The sequence below is a fragment of the Notolepis coatsorum genome (assembly GCF_963971535.1).
Source record: "Notolepis coatsorum genome assembly, chromosome: 20".
In the NCBI taxonomy this organism is placed as follows: domain Eukaryota; kingdom Metazoa; phylum Chordata; class Actinopteri; order Aulopiformes; family Paralepididae; genus Notolepis; species Notolepis coatsorum.
Window position 1 is genome coordinate 56179795 of NC_140184.1, and position 24228 is coordinate 56204022.

The following is a 24228-nucleotide window of genomic DNA, read 5'->3' on the forward strand; positions in this document are numbered from 1 at the left end:
ACCGGTTAGAGAATTTTTTTTTGAGAAATTTATTTCCCAAAACTTTTATTTTGAAGCCCACCGCTCCGTCTTTTCCGGTGTTTAGACTTTTATTTTGAAGCCCACCGACCGGACCGGAAGTACTGTTGTTATTATCCTAGCGGCACCGCCACCTATGAGCGGCCAACTTGTCTCGTCCGGTTGTGTTTTTGAGCTAATGATAAAACAAATATTGAGATTGTTGGTGAACAACTAACTTTAGGTTAGTTTTAACGTTAGCTACTAACGTTAGATGCAGCTACTACAGGCAATCAACGATGAGGAGGAAGCGTCAAAGCAGTATATAATAGAATAGCTGTGGCGCGTAGGCACTGCAGCACGACTCGAAACTACCTACTACGTTATAATAAATGAATTCATGTTTAACTTGTCCCCGTGTCCAGTCCTTTGACTAGCCCCACCCGTTCATTGTAAACAATGATGCATGTAATTGTATTAACGTTATTCTGTGTTGTAGCTATGCTATACGTTGTATTTCGTTTGTTAGCTAATGTTGTTAGCTTTGAATGAGAATCAACACTCGATCTTTCATCTTTATTTAGCAGTCCAGTTTCTCCGGGCAGTAGCGAGTAACTACTTGGGTCTAAAAATAGCTAACGTTACACTATAAATAACGCTACTTGGTTAAAAGGAGCAACACCATTGAGAAATGTAGTTAAACTATATGTGGCGTTGCTACTGCCCCACGGAGCTGTGCTCTGTAGTATGGCCAGCGGCCCCCCACACGGACAGTGACTGACAAGGCGCAAATAGCAATTAATCGCGCCCGTCAAAATCATTGCATTACTTTTAATTATCGCGGCAATTAATCGATTTATTGCTTATCGCGGCAGGCCTAAAATACTATTTTACCGTATACAGTGTATATCCAACGAAATTACCAATTGTACCAATGTCTTATACAGGATATACTCCTAATACCTATTATCTAAAACCCTACACACATATGCTCCAGCTCGAACCCCCCCCCTCCCGGACCCCTCCTTGGATAGTACCTCCATTATCCCTCACTCCTAACCAGACACCACCATTATAAGCTAGCTTTTATTCTCTCCACCACTTCTAACCACATTGACATTTTGGATTCGTTGAGTCCCAGAATTCTTGCTGTAGATATTTCTTGATAAATCACATCGAGATATGTAAGAAACCAAACCTTCCGGCACATTTTTTCCGGTTGAAACCAGCGTGATGCGATCAGTTTTTTAGCTACTGTGATATCCGATAAAACCAATCTCTTTAGCTGTGGATTTACTGCAAACTCAAAAACATCATTCAATAGTAATACAGAGGGGTGTACTGGTATATTCCAAGATACGAGTTTTGATAATTGATGGGTCACATCTTTCCAGAATGCCTTAACTGGTGGGCAGTCCCAATTCATGTGCATAAATGTTCCTTCGTCTCCATTTGTACATTTGTACTCTGTCTCCGTTTCTATTTCAAAAAAATAAATGTCAATTCAAAGGTATTTATTGGCATGAAAGCTTCTTGAATTTAGCCAAAGCTAGGGATGCCCCGATCGATCGGCCAGCGATCGGTATCGGCCGATATTCAGTATAAATATTAAATTGGGGAATTCCGATAATGCTTTCTATTCGCAGATTGCGAAAAACATGATCCAATTCTTAGTGGAGTTGGAATGAGAGCATGAGAGAGCGAGTGTGTGCGTGAGAGAGAGAGCACGTGTGTGTGCGAGCGAGCATGAGAGGGAGTAAGTGTACTTGTAGTCGAGACCATAGATATACGCTACACTGCCCCAGGTCGCTGAGAGACAACAAGCGTTCCGTGAAGACCCGCCCTACTCTGCCTCTGATTCGCAGACTGTGGGTGGGGAATGTGATTGGACCAAAGCAGAGTAGACTGAGACACACAGATAGTGGAGCAGACAGAGACGCTGCTTGCAGTTCAGATAGCGGAGAAATGAAAAGTATGAAAAGTATAATTTGCTCAGAGTCCAGAGACAGTTGTGGTTCGGTCTGGACCGGAGTCCGGACTTTGAGAATGCCTGTGTTAGACCTACACTGTATAATTCTGCCAGCTGCTATAACAAAACCAAAAACGATCGGTATCCGCAGTGTATCGGCTGATATGGCTCATAGATGATTGGTATCGGTGGCAAAAATCGTGATCGGGGCATCTAAGCATCAAAGTACAAATTGACCAAATATTTGGACATACATATACACAAACATAATGTGTGTGTGCTGGTGAAAGGCTGATGTTTAGGCTGGGGTTAACGGGTACAGTACAGCCTTTGTGTGTGTGTGTTAATAGAGTATTAACTACTCTATTCATTGTACTATATCTAGTCACATTTTGCCATGCTTGCATTGGCAGGACTATGTAAAGTTGCAATGTTGCCAATGCATAGAAACGGTGTTCAAATGATATAATGCAACTATAACATGACATTCACAATGGTTACAGATAACCATATGTTCATGTCAAGATAATTATTTGTCACGTTCAGTGATTACTTAATTAATTGTCCCTCAGTTTGTGACATGGAGTTACATAAGTATGCTGCATGTCTTTAATGGGAGAGGGAACCCCCCCCCCCCCCTCTCTCTCCATGGTGCACATGTGTGTCTGTTTGTAGTTTCAGGTCAGGTTTTATTTTAGCTACTTATCCAAACATATGAAGTTAATGTTTCTGTCCAAACACATGGGATGGATCTTCTGTCTTATTTATCTGTCTGTCTGTCTCTCTCTCTCTCTCTCTCTCTCTCTCTCTCTCTCTCTCTCTCTCTCTCTCTCTCTCTCTCTCTCTCTCTCTCTCTCTCTCTCTCTCTCTCTCTCTCTCTCTCTCTCTCTCTCTCTCTCTCTCTCTCTCTCTCTCTCTCTCTCTCTCTCTCTCTCTGCTGCAGCTCTGATGGTAGCAGCTGATCAGTGACTCCTGCCTCAGGACAGCCGCCCCCACTCCCTTCACCATGTCTGTGGTCCCGGTGAGTCGACAAATGCGGGATGCACTAAATCCTCAAACCCATACATAAACTGAAATCCAAGTTACAGTGTCAGGAGTTTTTATTATTATTCTCAAATTTACTATATGACAGTATGTAAACATTTAGGTGAAACAGACCTGTGTTTTGAGTTATGGTGGGTTAGGAGTATTTCGTGTACAACAAATCCCCTGTAAACACACTCCTCCGGCAACGTGCCCATCCCTTCTTTTAAGCCTTAGCCATATTTTCAGAAATTTTGCATAAAAGTACATACCCAAGTAAATGGAAGATTACTCCACTTCTACAAGGTCCATTTGCATGTCCTTGGTATCCAGGGACATCTATGGACCTCAGGGAATGTATTCCCAGTGAATTGTATATATTCTCAGAAATATTGTGTCTGTTACTAATATGCTCGAGTAATGAACCAAAGGAGAATATAAATGTTTATTCGTTTTATTTTTCATCTCTGATGGTGAATAACACCATGACCAAAAGTGAAAAGATTTGAAAGCAAATGAACAAAGGGCAGATGATTTATAGGGTTTTTTGTAGATACAGTGCTGAATATTTGTGATCGGGCTTAATAATGTTTCATGTTACCTACCAACTGTGCTAATGAGTCTCATACCAGCTTCAGTATACGATCACCACCCGGCACCCCCCATAATCTGCATCCTCTGCCTTCACAGTTGCATATCGATCCGACTTATTTTCAACCTCCGTCTCACCCTAGAGTACACAATGGGTCTCATTCACCAACGGACTTAAGACAAAAGATCAGACAAAATGTTGTCCTAGCACCACTTAAGATATTTTCGGGGCGATTTTGGGATTCACCAACGGTCCCTACTCCTGGATTCGGTCATAACTAAGAGCAGGATTTAGGAGCGCTGAAGAGCAGTCGTAAGTCGGACAGACTGGTGTGCGCCGTGTTCTTAACCTCTTAACACTTTCTCCGCCGGAAACGGCTTACGACGTGTTTCAAATTCATGCTAATTCTTCCAGATCACGGCGTACGACGTTATTCTGATCATATTTCATATTTTCGCCATGGTATTCATATTTCACTCACGGAGCCTTGTCTGATGCTGTGTGAGCCGGCACAACTCTGCAACGCTTCAATACTGCCACCTGATCGGCGAGTTGCCAAACCGGATATTCCCTGTTGGAGCTCGGTGCGTCTCCCAAATCCGTCCGGCCACTCGTATGTCGTCGCGGGACTCAAGACACACACGTGGATATGGATCGTTGCCATAACTCAATAATCCACATGATTTGGGCATGTATTAGTATTATACAAACCGGAAATGGATCGCCTCGATCCCCATCACATAACTGGGATCTGTTTGCTCCACTCTCATCGCCCAACGGTAAGAGGAGACTGACGCGAGTTTCAGCATTTTTGTTTATTATTATCCATACAAACTGCTCTGATCTATATATCACCCATACTACATAAATCATTTAACGACGATCACGGAATTATAAACGACCCCCCCCCCCCCCAGGGCTGTACGCTAAGCTTTTTCACTAGGGGCACACTTGCCCCTAAATGAGAAATTTAGGGGCAAACATTTTTTTTTAGGGGCACATTTTTTAATAACAATTTACCATTATTTATATCGATTGTTTTTGATTTAAAAAAAAAGAAAAAAATATTTTATATAAATTTTTTTTAAATAAAATATATATATTATATAATCATACTTGTAGTTGTATTATCTGCGAGACATCGCCACCACGCAACAAGTCAAAATGCTCGCTATATGCAACCAGCTCCACTGTCTGTGTGTAGTCGAGTAGCGCGTTAAGAGGTTAAGGGCTTTATTTGGGAGGAATCATGGTGATTGCGTTCATGTCAACTCTACAGACATCCTTGGAATTAAATAATCATAATAATAAATATGACAATATTTGTATGATAAAAACATTTGTTTTACATTTACAGTCATGCCTCAAGAGGCATCATGATGTCCGAAAATAAATAAAAACACTACGCCTCTGTGGAGTCTGGTCCACTCAAGCCCCACTCTGTAGCGGCCAAGATGTCACGCTAAGATGTGTACTGTACTGTACTGTAGTGTAGTAGAACTACAGTATGACTATATAGGGCAGCGCAGTATCTGCGATCTCCTAATAAAACAAGTAAATCGAATAATATAAGCCTACTGTTCATTCATTATGCACGTAGACTATACAGTGTGTGTGTGCGCGCTTGCACTGCGGCAGGTGGCCAGGAGCGTGCAACAATACGGTATAAATATGGAATATTAATAGTCTGTTCCACTATATAGCTATAGTGTGCTGTTGATGACAATACATTTGAATCTGATCTAATTTTGATCCGTCGCAAAGCGCTTCAGCTCTACCTGTTGAATACAGGGATCTATCAGCTCATGCTTTGCACACGGCCCGCGCATTATAATGAGCTGGAGGGGCATGTGTATGCAAATTAATTAAACGCGAATGTCCACCCAGTGTACGCAGCTGTGATCATTTGGCAAGTTAAGACAACCTCTCCACACGTTGGTGAATCCGGGGGTAATTGTCGTTGGCTTTCTCTTACGAACTTCCAAGGAGGTTGTCGTAAGACAATGTTGGTGAATGAGATCCAATGACCACTTATCACCACTTAGCTTCAGACTTCTGTCACAAAGAACAATGACTGAGGGGGCAGCGCGAGACGTTGATGCCTCATGAAGAGCTAGTTAGCTCAGCCCACAACAGCATTGCTTCAGGATTAGAGCAGGTTACCTGAGGATCGTCTTGTTTCAGGATTAGAGCAGGTTACCTGAGGATCGTCTTGTTTCAGGATTAGAGCAGGTTACCTGAGGATCGTCTTGTTTCAGGATTAGAGCAGGTTACCTGAGGATCGTCTTGTTTCAGGATTAGAGCAGGTTACCTGAGGATCGTCTTGTTTCAGGATTAGAGCAGGTTACCTGAGGATCGTCTTGTTTCAGGATGAGAGCAGGTTACCTGAGGATCGTCTTGTTTCACTCGCTCACTTCATACACCTGCAGACGTCAGTTCTCCCTTTTATTTTCATCCCTTTGACAACACAGAGGCTCCTCATTACACAGGAGTTATTGTGCTGATACAACAACACAGCTGAATGATGCCGCTGCTCAGCCTCCTCCACTGCTTGCCTGCTTGGATCTTCATCTTAGGGGCTTATGGAAGTATCAGGGGAGCTAGTGAACAATGTACAAAGTACATGTCTTTGCTGGTCTTGTCTATGTCTATGCAAATGTCTGCGTTGTTGTTTTTTCTTTATAGTTTTTCAGATATGACAAGGGACAAGACCATGTTAAAACAACACTAAACCTTCCCATAAAACTGATGTACACCATGTACAATACACAATTAAACAAACAGGGGGGGGGGGTACAGTTCAATTACAATTAATTTCAATCCTATAACGTATTTTTCAAATATGATCTTGTAAAGATCCAGAGTCCATCATCTCCATGATCATATTCAAAGAGGGCTGAGGCTGCCGTTCCATTGAGAATAAATCCATGAAGTATTTTAAGTTAACCAATCGTCAAGACTAAAGCAGTTTGGTTTGTGCCACTTCCAATTCTTCATAATAATAATATGTTTAACAAGCTAATGCAATGACACGGTGCATCAACGCTGCCTGTATATTTTCTACCCTTGTGCCTTAAAGGCAGACTAGTGCACATTGAGGTATTTTCACATCCAAAAGAAGGAAGAAGAAGTCTGTTAAGGCTCCCGCATAGTCAGGCGGAACGGACTCTGCAGAGGTCCGCGTGGACTCGAAGCACAAAGCTCACATTTTCTAACCTCGCAGACATCCACGTCTCTCACTTGGTGTCACACAAAAGGCTGCTCGCCGTGTTGGTTGATATCGACCTGCATTAAATGTGACACCGATCTGCATTTTACTCTGAACACTCGCTCTGACCATGCCAAGAGAGAGTAGGGCAGGATCATGGTTCTATGGGTAGGATTGGTCCGGTAAAACTTTGGCAGGAAGATGACGCAACATTTTGTTTTACTATCACTAATCGTTATACATTCCAATTCATATACATTTGGACCTGTCTTTTTTTCATCATCTGAAGAAACTTGAGAAGTTTGAATGGCTTTTCTAATTTTGAAATCTTGGAAACGGAGATAACCTAGAATCTTTATTTTGACATCGGTGGACGACGCCGTGACAAAGTGTAAATAGCGTGCAACGATTGTGGGAAATGTAGTAAACTGGCACGAGAATTGTAGGAAATTGGTACGCGGTGGTACGCTCGACTATGAACCCTCCAACGACTGCCGCACAGAGTCCGGTCCGCTCACAGTATGCCCGACTATGTAGGAGCCTTTAAAATGTCCTTACTGCCTCCAAAAGCTCCTTACTGGAGGGCAAGGCCACAACATTGTTCCTACCTCAAGCTCCTTACTGGAGGGCAAGGCCACAGCAGTGTTCCTACCTCAAGTAGAGCCATATGAAATTTCCATTTTATTTTTTTCCGAATTCAGTTTTTACCGTTTTAATATTTCAGAATTCTGTATTTTGCTTTGTACGCTCATTTTACCATCAGAAATAGTGTCTAATAAGTGGGAATGAATAAATGTCCACAATTTAATAAGATATAACAGTCCATTTAATAGGGCTGTCTTAAATACTTCGAAGCTTCGAAGCTTCGTTCGATGGGCATGGGATTCGAATATGAAAATAAAATTCGACTATTAAAAAAAAAAAAAAAATTATATATATTTTTGCTAAATCAACTCTGCCTCTCTTTGTTGACTACAACAAGCAATGCTGTTTGTTATTTAAGATGAGGTCGGACTGATCTGTGTTCATTGTGCTGCTTTTATAAAGCCTCAAATGACGGCTTACAATATTTCAAGTGTTTTGTTTGTCTAAGATTTTAAAAGGTTTAAACTTTACAGCACTGACAAAGTTGAACAAAGTGCTGTACAAGTCCCAATTTTTTTTTTTTTTTTTTTATTATTTTTTTTAATATATAGTTGATTCCATTTTTATTGCTCAATTCCGCGATTCCGTGATCGCGGATTCCATATGGCTCTACCTCAAGCTCCTTACTGGAGGGCAAGGCCACAGCAGTGTCCCTACCTCAAGCTCCTTACTGGAGGGCAAGGCCACAGCAGTGTCTCTACCTCAAGCTCCTTACTGGAGGGCAAGGCCACAGCAGTGTCCCTACCTCAAGCTCCTTACTGGAGGGCAAGGCCACAGCAGTGTCCCTACCTCAAGCTCCTTACTGGAGGGCAAGGCCACAGCAGTGTCCCTACCTCAAGCTCCTTACTGGAGGGCAAGGCCACAGCAGTGTCCCTACCTCAAGCTCCTTACTGGAGGGCAAGGCCACAGCAGTGTCCCTACCTCAAGCTCCTTACTGGAGGGCAAGGCCACAGCAGTGTCTCTACCTCAAGCTCCTTACTGGAGGGCAAGGCCACAGCAGTGTCCCTACCTCAAGCTCCTTACTGGAGGGCAAGGCCACAGCAGTGTCCCTACCTCAAGCTCCTTACTGGAGGGCAAGGCCACAGCAGTGTCCCTACCTCAAGCTCCTTACTGGAGGGCAAGGCCACAGCAGTGTCCCTACCTCAAGCTCCTTACTGGAGGGCAAGGCCACAGCAGTGTCCCTACCTCAAGCTCCTTACTGGAGGGCAAGGCCACAGCAGTGTCCCTACCTCAAGCTCCTTACTGGAGGGCAAGGCCACAGCAGTGTCCCTACCTCAAGCTCCTTACTGGAGGGCAAGGCCACAGCAGTGTCCCTACCTCAAGCTCCTTACTGGAGGGCAAGGCCACAGCAGTGTCCCTACCTCTCCACAGCCATGTCAGCACACATTTGAGGGAATGATACGTTTTCTTTAATCTACATAGTGTAAGATAAGCCATATGTGCAACCTTTGTGTGCATAAAGGGTTTTGTATCTTACACATTTGGATAAAGCTGTGCTGTGGTCAGGGAAACAAAGTCCCTCTCTTGTTTTTTTTGTGATGATTGATGGGGTTTGTCGCTGTCTTTTCTCTTGGCAGGTGCCATGGTCGACGGGCACAGAGTGCGTAGCCAAGTATAACTTTCAGACCACCAACGAGCAGGACCTGCCATTCTGCAAAGGAGATGTGTTGAGCATCATCGGAGTCACCAGGGTAAGGGAGGCCAACAAGGGCTCATGATAAAACGTAAATAAAGTACTAATCGACCACAGGAAGAAATTTACATAATGTATGTTATGTTATAGACATACATATATATATATATATATATATATAGTCATATATATATATATATATATATATATATATATATATATATATATATATATATATATATAGTCATATATATATATATATATATATATATATATATATAGTCATATATATATATATATATATATATATATATATATATATATATATATATATAGTCATATATATATATATATATATATATATATATATATATATATATATATATATATAATCATATATTTACATTGTATTGTCCAACCAGGAGTTGAATCAACAATCATTGCAGTTGTGGGCGGGTGCTCTCACCACTATCTAACTATGATTATAGTTAGAGTTAAGGTTAGTTTTAACATTCACTTAACGGTCATGGTTCGATCCCCAGCAGGGGAGCTTAAAGGTTTTCTGAAAAACGTAAAAAAGACAAAACATTTTGAATATGTAATATATGTATTTATTTGTAATACATACACATGTTACATTTTCTATACAATATGTAAATATATTATTTATGGCTATAAGTAACATAACCTTTTTTCCTGTGGTCGATTAGTACTATTTACATATTTCAAGCGAGATGGGTCTGGAAAGGCTGAGATTTTATTATGGAAATTATTATAAAGATCTAATGGAACAAAAACACTTGGATGTAGAATCTTCTCTGATCTTCTAAAAATATTTTACGTGACAACCTAAGTAAGTTGGAGCAAAATCTGCTCTAAAGCCCTGATTCAACTTTAGCCATCCCGCACAAAATATGATAAGATCAATGTGAAAATCGTGTTAGTGTTTTCTCAAACCTTCTAGGAACCACATGGAATGGAAACATTTTGTTGTGCTTGCAAATGTACCTTCTTGTTATGTTGGTTTCCGTCTGTAAAGAGGTTGTGCTAACGGGGCACGTCTTGGGTTCCTCCAGGATCCTAACTGGTACAGAGCCAGGAATACGGGGGGTAGAGAGGGGACCATCCCGGCCAACTACGTCCAGAAAAGAGAAGGGGTCAAGTCGGGAGGGAAGCTCAGTCTCATGCCGTAAGTAGTGATGCAGCTCGCCTACCTGCTCCAGCTGCTGCACCAGGGGAGCAAACTAGGCAATTATAATTGAACCTTGTTTCTAACATTTACCTTGTTTCTAATGTATACAGTTCGCAATTTAGTCATTTAGCTGACGCTTTTATTCAAAGCGATTTACAGATTGTGTACAACAAGTCACCAGGAGGGGTACATCACAGATGTTCATAGTAGTAAATGGCTGCTTTTTTATCCAAAGCGCTAGGGTGGGGCCAGACCATTCATTGCTTTATAAGCAAACAGCAGGATCTTAAAATTGACCCTAAACTGCACAGGCAGCCAATGAAGGGAGGCGAGGACAGGAGTGATGTGCTCCCGTTTGCAGGTCCCTGTCAACAGCCGAGCAGCAGCTTTTTGGACCAGCTGAAGACGTGACAGCGAGGCCTGGCCAACGCCAACGTAGAGCGCATTACAGTAATTGAGCCGCGTTGTCACTAGTGGGATTGGAGGATGGCTTGATGCCGCATAATGCAATTGAGCTTCATGCTGTTTTTCGAGAACCATTTTTGGTCCAGTAAAACACACCTCTAATGGTTCTGAAAGCATCTTACTTTGAAACACCTGGGACCTGGTTTTGGAAAACATTTTGAAAACCATCAAAGGGCTTTGGGTAGGGATGGGTACCGAATTCGGTACTTTTGAGGTACTGAACCGAAACACGTCGGTACTACCGAGTATCGAATCAAGTGAGAAACCAAAAAAAAAATAAAAAATCTTTTTATTATTTTTTTTTTTAAACTTTTTTTTTTTAACTTTTTTCTTCTTCATGTCAACGTTCACAGGCACAATATATGCTTACCTAGGATTTTACTTGATTCAACAACAAAGCAGTCGGAGCAATGACAAGCCGAAAACTGTCGAAATTGTAGTTATTTGAAGTTTGGATTTCTTTTTTTTTACGACTGAGGCTACGTTTAGACGAGCGTTTTGTGAACAGAAACCGCAAAAGTCGTCTTGCGGTTTCACTTTTAATTTTGCGTTTAGACGAGCGTTTTGGGGTGGAATTCTCTGTGCAGACGAGGCTGTAACGACGGAGCACCGCTGTCACACGATTGGCGCATATGTCACATGACGTGCTGTGAAGACCCGCCCTACTCTGCCTCTGATTCGCAGACTGTGGATGGGGAATGTGATTGGACCAAAGCAGAGTCACTCACAGACAGTGGGTCCACTCACGCCGCGGGACAGATTCTTGTGTATTTAACCCTTTCACTGCCACACGACAGCCGGTTGTGTGATAGTAAAGGGTTAACCTTCTGTCGTGTGGCAGTGAAAGGGTTAAAAGTACTGCTATAACGCTACGTTCAGAACACAGAACGGCGCGGGCCAGTCGAGGCACCTGCTGGCCCTGTAATTGGAATGAGTACACTTTAAATCCTTTAACGAGGATCCATTGGAGGGCAAGTCTGGTGCCAGCAGCCGCGGTAATTCCAGCTCTAATAGCGTATCTTAAAACTGGACTGATTCTTGTGTCTTTAAAAATACTGCCAATGTAGCCTTCAAGTGATCTCCGTTGATATAGTCAGACATACTTGCTTTGTTTACGTCTCGGCTACTGGCGCTTACCTGCTACCTGTGACGTAAGCAGTACGCGCGACCAGAGCCGTGACAACCCTTTCGTCATCGTTTTAACAGATTTATACGGTTTGATAGTTTAGACGAGAGCGCAAAGGTTTTGCGTTTCTAGGAATTCCACCCTGGAAGGTAGTCTCACTTTTTTGCGGTTTCACCCCGTAAAAACGCTGTTTCCGTATAAACGAAAGGCACATCCGTAAAAATATTTTTGCGGATTCACCTGCTAGCGTTTCCGTCTAAACGGGGCCTGAGGTAGTAAATTAAATTTCTTGAGACTAAAGGTTATTGCTAAATATTGAGAAGATTGGATCAGTTGTACTTTTTTTTTGGAATACTTGAAACCCTTTTTTTGTGGAATATTTGATGCGGCCCAGCCTCACCCAGACTCTACCTCCAGCGGCCCCCAGGTAAATTGAGTTTGAGACCCCTGATCTAGAGAGAATATCCATATGGTTGGGGGTTACTTTATCTAGAGAGAATATCCATATGGTTGGCGGTTACTTTATCTAGAGAGAATCTCTCATCTGGTTGGGGGTTACTTTATCTAGAGAGAATCTCCAATCTGGTTGGGGGTTACTTTATCTAGAATAAAGTCATCTGTTTGCGGGTTATTTGATCTAGAATAAAGTCATCTGGTTGGGGGTTTAAACTTTACCTTATCTAGAATAAAGTCATCTGGTTGGGGGTTTAGAATAAAGTCATCTGTTTGGGCATCACCTTTTCTAGAATAAAGTCATCTGGTTGGGGTTTACTTTATCTAGAATAAAGTCATCTGTTTCAGGGCTGTACAGTGCTACGAGGGCGTAGCATATTTCCCCTAAAAATAGCCTGTGCTAGTAGAAAAAAATATTTGGGGACACCCTTGCTAGTAGGGGTGCACCGATATATCGGTCGGGTATCGGTATCGGCCGATAAGTGCCTTGTTGACTGCTATCGGCCTATCGGCCGATAAGCTCAAATGTGCCGATAGCAGTCGCCGATAAATAACCATCAATTTGTGTAGCGTCAAAAGGCAAAAAAAAAAAAAGTTCACTCGTGACCTACCTGCACAACGCCCGCCGTCCCCCACACACACACACAAGCTACTGCATCAAAGTTACTACTTATGATTAACAAGGCATTCGTTTTGTGGCATTAACGTTATATAGTTAGTGTTACACGGACAATAACATCAGCATATTATTATTACCCATAGCAGCAAGGCATTACTCCGAGTCCGCTCATAGCTCAGTTCCATTCCGTTGCTCATTCCGTACCCAACTACCCACTACTAGTTAGTTAGCACCATCCAGGCATCAACGTGAGCTCCCGGTACGGTAGCTAGTTAGTTAGCACCATCCAGGCATCAACGTGAGCTCCCGGTACGGTAGCTAGTTAGTTAGCACCATCCAGGCATCAACGTGAGCTCCCGGTACGGTAGCTAGTTAGTTAGCACCATCCAGGCATCAACGTGAGCGCCCGGTACGGTAGCTAGTTAGTTAGCACCATCCAGGCATCAACGTGAGCTCCCGGTACGGTAGCTAGTTAGTTAGCACCATCCAGGCATCAACGTGAGCTCCCGGTACGGTAGCTAGTTAGTTAGCACCATCCAGGCATCAACGTGAGCTCCCGGTACGGTAGCTAGTTAGTTAATAACGTTATATAGTTAGTGTTACACGGTCAATATAACATCAGCATATTATTTACCCGAACACAGCAAGTAAGCAAGGCATTATTCCGTTCATAGCTCAGTTCCATTCCGTTGCTCATTCCGTACCAAACTACCCATTCTGCAATCTGTTAATAAAGTTTTCAACCAGACAAATGTATAGAAAGGCTTTGTTTTATTATAACATTTGTTGCAGTAAAATCATTATGTCTCATTTGGTCATGCTGTGGAGCGCTGGTCGGCGGGCCGGGCAGCTAAGGTATTAGCTACGTTAAGTTTGTTGTGCTCTCGAGTGAGTCGCAAGCAGATCAATGGCGGCATGCCCGAAAGTAGAAAATGAATAAACGCTTGCCGATTGGTGGTAAGAACAGCAGGAGGTGGGTGCTAGCGGTGTGGCGTAATTGGCCGAATCGACTGTCAATCAAAATGGTTCCATTGCATTGGTTGAAAGCTCTGGTTGAGAGAATAGTATCCCGCTGCAGGCCGCCAGAATGGTTCCATTGCATTGGTTGAAAGCTCTGGTTGAGAAAATAGTATCCCTCTGCAGGCCGTCAGACGATACTGGGAGAGAGATAGTGATACCATAATCATATTTCTTGATGTTTCCTTTTTTTAAGTAAGTAAAGAGGCCTACAAATACAAACATACACATACAAATATACAGTAGTTTCATAAAAAAAATAAAAAAATAAAAAGAAAAATAAAAAAGAAAAGAAAAGAAAATTACAAATACTTATATACAAATATACAAATATCGGTATCGGCCGATAGTGTTAGTTGAACAATCGGTATCGGTGGCCAATTTTCATATCGGTGCATCCCTACTTGCTAGTACTGATTTCAACCCTTTCATTCATATTTCACTTGTTTTTTTCGAGGAATTTAAACATTGCGAACTAATCCTGTTGGCCGTTTTCTATATCTCTCCTCCCTCGGTCTCTCTCCGTCTGCCCGAGGAGCGGGGCTGTTACTTACACACTCACGCGACTGACACTCACACATGCACATACGGGTACTTGAGAGGTGCTGTCCGTGCTGAAGCAGAGCAGAGCTCATCATAGCGGAGAGAACGAAACGTTTGAAAAAAGCATAGTGCGACCTGTGTAACATTAAGTTACACTGCTATCATTAGCAAGCTAAGCATGCATAGCGCGACCAGTGTAACGTTAAAGGGGAACTATCTTATAAATGGCCTTTTTGAGTGTTTAGCATTGTTTCCTAGCTATGTGAACTTATATTAATATGATCTATGTCTCAAAATTCTCATATTGGCGCATTCTTCCAATTCTCCTCTCACAATATTCACCCTCACTGAACTGAGTCGTTTGAAAATGTGCCTATATGTGATGTCATATAGTCACTGCTGCATGTTAATGTGGCTCCTCAGGCACCAGCACCTGCACCCCAGTCCACATCAGCTCAAAACAGCTCGAGATCTTGAGGTAGAAAAATGCTGTTTTTGAGGACTTGATTAGAAATACAAAACAATGAATAAAAAAAATATATATATTACAGAGGTGTTCCATAGACTCACAGGAATTGTGTAAAAGTGCCCAAATAGTGAAAGAAATAGTAAAATAGTTCCCCTTTAAGTAACTTGTGTTCCGCGGGGAAAGACCGGTCATCACTGCATACAACTTCGTTGAATTCAAACATCCATTCAGAAACTTTGTATTATGAAATAATTCTGGGATGTCTGACTATTTCCCTATACCTTGTTTGGTGCGAGTTCAGCTGACACTGTTGACACGCCCACTACGCAAAGCGTGCGCTCTCACACACACACACACACACACACACACACACACACACACACACACACACACACACACACACACACTGCTCCGGTCATGCATCCACTCAACTCATGGAAAATATATCATCAGGCTATTGTTCTAAAAGTATCTCTAGTCTCTACTAATAAAATGGAGTATTGAACCGTTTTTAACAGCTGGGTAGTGGGTATTGGGTGGGACATTCTGATTTAAGAACTTTCTAAATAAAATAGAAAGTCCCAAAATAGTTAATTTATCTGACTGCTTGTATTAATTGATAAAAAAGTAGCCATGTGCAGTAATATAGTTATATAAAAGAATAATAAACCAATGTCGATTATGTTCTTAATAAAAAAAGAAATGCTTGCAAAATAAAAATGACCGATAAGTAATTATTTTTTTACTTTTTACACACACACACACACACACACACACACACACACACACACACACACACACACACACACACACACACACACACACACACACACACACACACACACACACACACACACACACACACACACACACACACACACACACACACACACACACACACACACACACATGGGGCCATTGGGTGGGGCCAGGGGACAAATACACTGGAGGAAAGTAACCCAGCTCAGCACTGCCCAAATTATATCATCACTATTGCCTGTTTGAAGGATATCATCCTCAAACACATATACACCTACATGCCTTGTAGAATTCCACACATAAGAAAGAAAGATACTGGGATGAATAAACAAAATAGGAAATAAAATGTAGAAATGCATGCAATACATAAATAAATATGAATCTCCATATATGAAATAGAACATTTAGATAAGGTGCTACTGAGATGTTTTGCTGAGTTCTTTGTTTTTTTGTGGAAGTAGCCCTTCTTAAAAATGCATGAACATTCACTGATAATTGGTCTGTAGTGGAGTCTACAAGGTCTACATTGCCGGACCATGTAGAATCCGGACCTTGTAGACTGACATAATTCTGTGCATAGTTTAGTCTACACAGGCCATTATTTCAAATAATCTAAATCTTACTTCATTCATCTTAAACATTCTTGATTTGGGGGATTGGTAGTTCCCATGAAATCTGAAGTTGTTCAAACGACAACAGCGATCCACCTTGAATTAAATCACACAGCCGAGTGAAACCTTGTTGGCTGCGTCACAGTCACGAAAGGGGCTACTTAATTCATTAATCCAATCCACTTTATTTATAGAGCACATTTAAAAACAACAAAGTTTACGAAAGTGCTGTACAAGTCCCACAACATAAGATAAAAAAAAAATCATTTAGGGGCACCTGTGCCCCTAGTGAAAAAGCTTAGCGTACAGCCCTGTGTTTGGGGTTTACTTTATCTAGAATAAAGTCATCATTTTTGGGGTTTACTTTATCTAGAAAAAGTCAACCGTTTTGGGTTTACTTTATCCAGAAAAAGTCATCCGTTTGGGGGTTACTTTATCTAGAATAAAGTCATCCGTTTGGGGGTTACTTTATCTAGAATTATGGATGCACCGATCCGATTTTTTCAGTCCTGATACCGATACCTGGGTTTGGGTATCGGCCAATACCGATCCGATACCCATTGTCCAAATTTTTTTTCCAAAAAAGTTAAAAAAAAAAAAAAAATTGTATCCGTTTTTTTTTTTTTTTTTTATTAATTTTTTTTTTGTTTTTAAGAATTGTAAATGATCACAAGTGTGTTTTTGATTTGTAAACAAAGACAGAAAATAAACTTCATTCATTCAATTAATAAACTGTATGCCTCACTGTCACTGTGTGGAAGAGACTGGGATCATTCTTTTGTGCAAGGCAACATCAGGCTTGACTTAAAACATCACTTTCCTAACTTAGTGAAACTAAATGTAACAAATTAACACATAGATATAAATGTACTGAATGGTTATTTCTTATTTAATTTATTATAAAAAAGAAAATTCCGATATTATATATTTTATTTACTGATACCCGATCCAGCTATTTTACTGATATCGGCGGCCGATACCGATACCAATATCGGATCGGTGCATCCCTATCTAGAATAAAGTCATCCGTTTGGGTTTTACTTTATCTAGAATAAAGTCATCCGTTTGGGGTTTACTTTATCTAGAATAAAGTCATCAGTTTGGGGGTTACTTTATCTAGAATAAAGTCATCAGTTTGGGGTTTACTTTATCTAGAATAAAGTCATCAGTTTGGGGTTTACTTTATCTAGAATAAAGTCATCAGTTTGGGGTTTACTTTATCTAGAATAAAGTCATCAGTTTGGGGGTTACTTTATCTTGCTATGCTGTTGGGAGTGCTCTACTAGTGCTACATTTAGTAAGTTGATGCTCTCAGTTCATGCCTGCCTTGTTGTCGGCGACAACATTATGAACATTACGTTCATCGTCATTCTATATGGTTTTCGTATAATCCGTGTCGTTCCAAAACTTTGAAAACCACCAAACTAAACCATTTTCAAAATGAAGCCCTTGATATTGTGTGTGTGTGTGTGTGTGTGTGTGTGTGTGTGTGTGTGTGTGTGTGTGTGTGTGTGTGTGTGTGTGTGTGTGTGTGTGTGTGTGTGTGTGTGTGTGTGTGTGTGTGTGTGTGTGTGTGTGTGTGTGTGTGTGTGTGTGTGTGTGTGTGTGTGTGTGTGTGTGTGTGTGTGTGTGTGTGCGCGCGCACACACAGCCTGTAGTGTAATTGCCACCCAGCCTTAGACTATACAAACTATCCCACAGCCATGCCGCTTTTGGGAGAAGAGGAGAAGGGGACACAGCCAGGGGTTGCCTCCCATCTCTCTCCTCCTGGTGAGATCAGCACATAGTTTGATACTTATTTCATACACTTTAGGCCAGGACACTGCAGACCTGCTCTTCTGAGCACCACAGAGAGAGAGAGAGAGAGAGAGAGAGAGAGAGAGAGAGAGAGAGAGAGAGAGAGAGAGAGAGAGAGAGAGAGAGAGAGAGAGAGAGAGAGAGAGCCAAAGGGGAACGATGATGATGATGATGTTGCTGCTGTTGTTGTTGTTGTCATTATAAATTGTTAGCAGAGTCCTGGGGAAGACTGCTATCATTAGGTTACATAAGGGCTCCACTGTGGTGTCCCCACAATCATACCCTGTTGGATAGGATCCACACTTGATTTATATCTGTGACCCCACAGCTCTCTCTCTCTCTCTCCAACTCTCACACACTCTCTCCTGCCCCCTTGTGGTAGACACCCACCCCTGCCACAGAAAGAGAACAGAGCAGAACCACCCTAAACCAGACTGGAGCAGAGACCCTCTCTCTCTCTCTCCCTCCTCTCATTGCTTATCCCACATCCCAAACATATTGTCTTGAGTAACGGATATTCCATCGAAATGGCACTTTTTTTTATTATTATATAAAGATGACATAATATACAAGACAACACTGCTGTTAATTTCAGTGGACAGACTGGCTAGTGTAGTGAGGACAGAGAGAGAGAGAGAGAGAGAGAGAGAGAGAGAGAGAGAGAGAGAGAGAGAGAGAGAGAGAGAGAGAGAGAGAGAGAGAGAGAGAGAGAGAGAGAGAGAGAGAGAGAGAGAGAGAGAGAGAGAGAGAGAGAGAGTTCCTGTTCGAGGCTGTGGTACATGCCTGGCGCCAGCTCTCAGATTAATGCGAGTTAAGGAGCTGCTGTCCATGGAGATGCTGCTCCGCTGATCGAATCAACTCGAGCCACATTAAGCTGCTTTGCCCACAAAGGCCCCACTCTGTCCAACACTGTCCTCTCTGAGAGGAGGAGGAGGAGGAGGAGGAGGAGGAGGAGGAGGAGGAGGAGGAGGAGGAGGAGGAGATGATGATGGCAGAGGCGGAGGAGGCCAGAGGAGGGAAACAGGCTAAATCAATTAAATGCGTTGATTGCCTCCTACTGACTAGCCAACACTCACAGAAAAGACCCTGTGGGCTTAATTGCGACTGCTGGGTCTCGTTGGGCCTTTCACACAGACAGACACAGACACACACACACACACACACACACACACACACACTGATGTGAATCAATCAGCCATGACCTACTGTTTTATTCCCCCTACATTTTCTCCCCCTTTTTTTCTGTATTTTTCTCCCATCCCAATTTAGTCGTTATGCCAATTCACTTCCTGGTCATTGCACGCATTTCCCCCCCACTTGCCGGCCTAGGGAAGGTTGATAGATACTATCACATGTCTCCTCCGATACATGTGGAGTCAGCCAGCCGCTTCTTTTCACCTGACAGCGAGGACTCTCACTGGGGGAGCGTAACGTGTGGGAGGATCACACTACTTCCCCCAGTTCCCTTCCTCACTGAGCAGGCGCCCAGACCGACCTGTAGGAGTTGCTGTTTACAACGACCAGGATACACACCCCACCGGCTTCCCACCCGCTAACACTGTCAATTGTGTTAGTATGGACGACCGACCAAGCCGGAGGTACCGCTGACAGCTGGATTCGATACCAGTGTCTCTGCGGTGGTAGGCAGGCGCTTAGTCCGCTGCGCTACCCAGTGTGTGGGTGTTTTGTTCGTACTTGGAATATCTAATATTGACAGTGAAGTAGGACGGCCGGCCTGGCTTGTTCAACGACCACTGACCGTTTCAGTCCTTTCTCGCTTTTCATCGGAACAGGTGCTTGTTTGACTAACGTTCGTTTTGAGAGCTACCGGTAGTTAGTTTAAAGCAGCACTTCAATAAAAACGATGCTGATTTAATTTTTTCTTATAATCTCGCACATATCCCGAAAGAAAAGCAATGCTGATTTAACTTTTTCTTATAATCTCGCACATATCCCGAAAGAAAAGCAATGCTGATTTAACTTTTGCTTATAATCTCACACATATCCCAGAACAGTTTTGTACACATTTGTACAACAGTTTGACTGTTGAGAGTTAATTAGTTTGAATGTGTCCTCCAGTGAGGCAGACACACTAAATCCTTGTGTTGTGTTAATTACAGCTGAGCTCAATGAGATGATGTAGAATGGAAAGAAATGGCAATAATAATCCCTGTTGCTACTTTTTCCATCTACCATCATTGCAATGCTTATCGCTGAGGCTGTAGAGGTAAACAAAATGCAGATGTATGAAAAAAGGGATAGAAGGATGTGTGGTAGTGCCCCTGGGGCCTTTAATCCATCCATTAGTTGCTTATGGATGGAGCCACATATGGTGAGATTTGAGGTGGGGTTATACGGTATACTGTAGCTAGCCTTTTAAATCGAGGCCATAAACCAGAGCTATATTTGTCTCCCAGAGCTGGTTTAAAAGCAGCAGGACTCCCCAAACAGCACCCGCCCGGCAGCATGGCTTGTGGTCAGCCGGGCCAGTGTTTATTATAAACTGTAGCACTAGGTGTGAGAGGACACTCTCAGCCAGCTCTCACCCCTCTTGTCAATGGACGGAGCTGGACATCCCAGTGTCTTGCCTGAGCCGCTTTGCATTTTCCTGTTATTGCGACGCCTGTGTGTCAGTTTCCGACTTTGCCTCTGACTCTGTGTGCAGCGTTTCCTGTTTTTTTGGGCTCAGGTACTTTCTCACTGGCTCCTGTTTTAAAGAGCCCCCCCTCCCTCCACTGCCCGAGCAGAACAGGCTGGAAATGGAGCCGAGTTCTGCAGCAGTTCTGAAGTCACTTCAGGCTTCCTTTCCGCCTGGTGGTCGTGTTGTTCGGTTCCTGTTTTCTTAAAGCTGAGGCGGGTTGTGAACCATGGCATATATAGAGACCACTCCTCTCTACTTGCTGTTAACATCAGATTGTTGTACTGTGAGGTGTAATACTTGTACTCTGCATTTTTCTTTTTTATAAACCCAACCCTTACCGTAAACCCTAACCTTATCCTCACCGGAGACGTCACGCCTAGCTCAAAATAGAATCACTTCCTCAAATATGTTGCTTTGTACTAAATTTATCTTCTTTTGACCCACCCTGACTACCTAGGAACAGTGGGCAGCCACAGTGCGGTGCCCAGGGACTAACTGTCTCCAGTTGTACAGTTGGTCAAGGGCAATGGCAGGAATATGTACCTAACATGCATGTCTTTTTTATGGTGTGGGAGGAAACCAGAGGACCCGAGGGAAACCCATGAATACACGGGGAGAACATGCAAGCTCTGCACAGAAAGGCCTCCTGCTGGCCTTCGAACCCAGGAAGTTCTTGCCGTGAGGCAACAGTACTAACCACTGTGCCGATTTGTACACAGAAATACAGTGAACATTTGGTGGTTGATATCCTAATCTGTTTAGATTATTCATAAAACGCTAAATGCACACTCACCACGCCACAGAGGGCAAGCGGGAGGTAATAAAAAGGATCCTTGTGCAGCGGTGTCAGATTATGGACATACAGTCGGGTCCATAAATATTTCAAATCGACACAATTTTCATTTGTATACCACCACAATGGATTTTAAATGAAAGGTGTGCTTTAAGTGCACACTTTCAGCTTTCATTTGATGCTATTTACATTAAAATCAGTGTAAGAATTAGAACAATTACTTGTTTAAGGTCCAAAGAGCTGTCACCATCAGTGAAGTAAGCCATCATTAGGCTGAACAATCTAAACAAAAAGATGGCAGAAAACATTAGGTGTGGCCAAGTCAACTGTTTGGTACATTCTTAAAAATAAAGAACACAAACCCTAACCCAGCAACACCAAAAGACCTGGGCCCTCATGCATCAACGTGGACGTAGAACTTGACCTACTTCCACACGTAAGCACGGAATGTAGAACTAGCGTACGCACAGGGAAGTCGGCATTCATCACACGTGCGTACGCAGGCTCTATGCCCTGCCGTGTTGATGAATACCACTTTGTTCTACCGTCAATGCTCGTGCATGATTATCCATATATGGTCATGAAAATGAGGAAACACCCCCCATGGGATGTGAAATAATGGACCGACCCGAGCGGGACTCCGAGAAACTCCACGGAGAATTCACTGCTGTCGAACCAAGAAGACACTATCGCGTATTATGATTTATGGGATAAATAAAAGGCGGACTCGTAAACGGTGATGTCAGATATCAACGGCTCCCTAAGACCATTGCTGCAATTCTGCCTGGACAGCTCAAAATACTAATAAAGACCGTTCGTTGACCACTGTTTGGCGTTGGTTGTGTGTCATTATAACCGTGCTGTAATATGAATGCCTTTATTAGTTGTGTTCGATTGGCTATATGATTTTTAGAGGCATCTATTTTGTTGTCGGCTAATAAAGACCGCGCTGGAATATGACTGCCTTTTCCCGTGTTGTTTGATTAATACCCACGGATTAAAGTTCTCCTCAATTCTATTCCAAATCGCGATGGATCACCCGTCAATTTTCTACCTGCTGCATATGATTTCTAGAGGCATACTACAATCTATTTTGATGTCAGTATTGGGTAGCCTATATAAACAATATAATACGAGAGCATATACAAGAACAATGAATCTCACTGCATGTATGATGTATCCTGCCTTTCAATACATGAACTTGAATTCCATCATGTTTGTGTGCGGGACTCAAGGCTGCTGTCACAATGGGTGGTACCGCCGTACAGTAATAATAACAGTCCACACAATATCACGATCCATGCCATAGCCTATGTTCCATTAGGACATGATCTGTGACGACAAATGTTCTAGAATGTTTGATTAAGATATCATACTCTGACAGCATGCCTATGAGCAACAAAAACGCGAACTTGAATCCCATCATATAGTCTGTCCACTATCTGCATGGTGTCATTGCAATGCGTTTTCTATTCTTTCTTGTACAGTAAAAAGGGGGAAGAACACTATATTCATATGACTTATTCTGCTTACAGCTTCGAAATTCCACTTGTTTCGTTTAACGTAAAGCCTTTTAAATATAATCAAAACGTTCCCGTGTTTCGGCGGTCTGTGCGCAAAATAATAACGAGTTGAGCTTTATGATTTATGATGAATTGAAAATGGGGGACCCTGATGTAAACAGGACGAAAGTTGGTCTGCATCCCCAATTAACAATTGTATGTACTGAGCTGTACTGTACTGTACCCATTCTGCAATCTGTTAATAAACTTTTCAATCAATCAATCAATCAAGCTACGCGGAGCGCAGTCAGTCAGTAGCCTACACCCCGTATATTCCGATAACGCTATATAAACCATGCTGCATTCATTCTGAGAGAAAGATCTATTATTCCAAATGCTATTTATAGGGTTTTGACCATAATTACACTACTGTTGCTATCTTACAATGAACTATAATGAACTACGGTTCATACAGAACATCCAGTGTTATTATACACAGAAGCTCATTTCCTTGTTGTAATAATATATTCTACCACTGGGAGCTAGGTACGCCAGGTCTGACCTGTGCGTAGATGTACGCACGAAGTCAAGTTCAAGTTCAAATTGATGAATCCCACTCTTTGCTTAGAAATGATCGTACGCACGGGTTACGCACAGATCTGTGCGTAGAACACGTTGATGCATGAGGGCCCTGGAAGACCACAGAAAACAACTGTGGTGCATGACAGAATAATTATTTCCCTGGTGAAGAAACACCCCTTCACAACAGTTTGCCAGATCAAGAACACTCTCCAGGAGGTAGACGTATCTGTGTGAAAGTCAACAATCAAGAAAATAGTTCACCAGAGTGAATACAGAGGGTTCATTGCGAGGTGTAAACCATTGGTGAGCCTCAAAAACGAGAAGACCTGAATAAGAGTTTGCCAAAAAAACATCTAAAAAAGCCTGTACAGTTCTGGAACAGCATCATATGGACAGAGGAGACAAAGATCAACTTGTGGCTGCCGCGGTATTGATCTTTTCCTTACCGTACAAATTTGCAAAGCCATTCAAACCGCTGCAGTAACCGCAAAATATCTTTTTCTTTTAAATGTAATGTTAAAATAATTGGTTCCTAAATAAACTTTTCGAATGCATTTATTTCTGTAGTAGTCTATTCTTTATAGCCTCTAGT

The 24228-nt window shown here is 42.3% G+C and overlaps 1 protein-coding gene across 2 annotated transcripts in view; it reads left to right on the forward strand.

The window, feature by feature from the left end:
* Positions 1 to 24228, forward strand: part of cskl (c-src tyrosine kinase-like) — a 162172-nt gene that overhangs the window by 90064 nt on the left and 47880 nt on the right. For both annotated transcript variants that reach the window (XM_084337229.1, XM_084337230.1), the window contains exons 2-4: positions 2910 to 2987; positions 9012 to 9125; positions 10144 to 10256. In XM_084337229.1, coding sequence (XP_084193355.1) covers positions 2973 to 2987; positions 9012 to 9125; positions 10144 to 10256 — 242 coding nt within the window. In that variant the 5' untranslated portion in view covers positions 2910 to 2972. The remainder of the gene's footprint in view (positions 1 to 2909; positions 2988 to 9011; positions 9126 to 10143; positions 10257 to 24228) is intronic.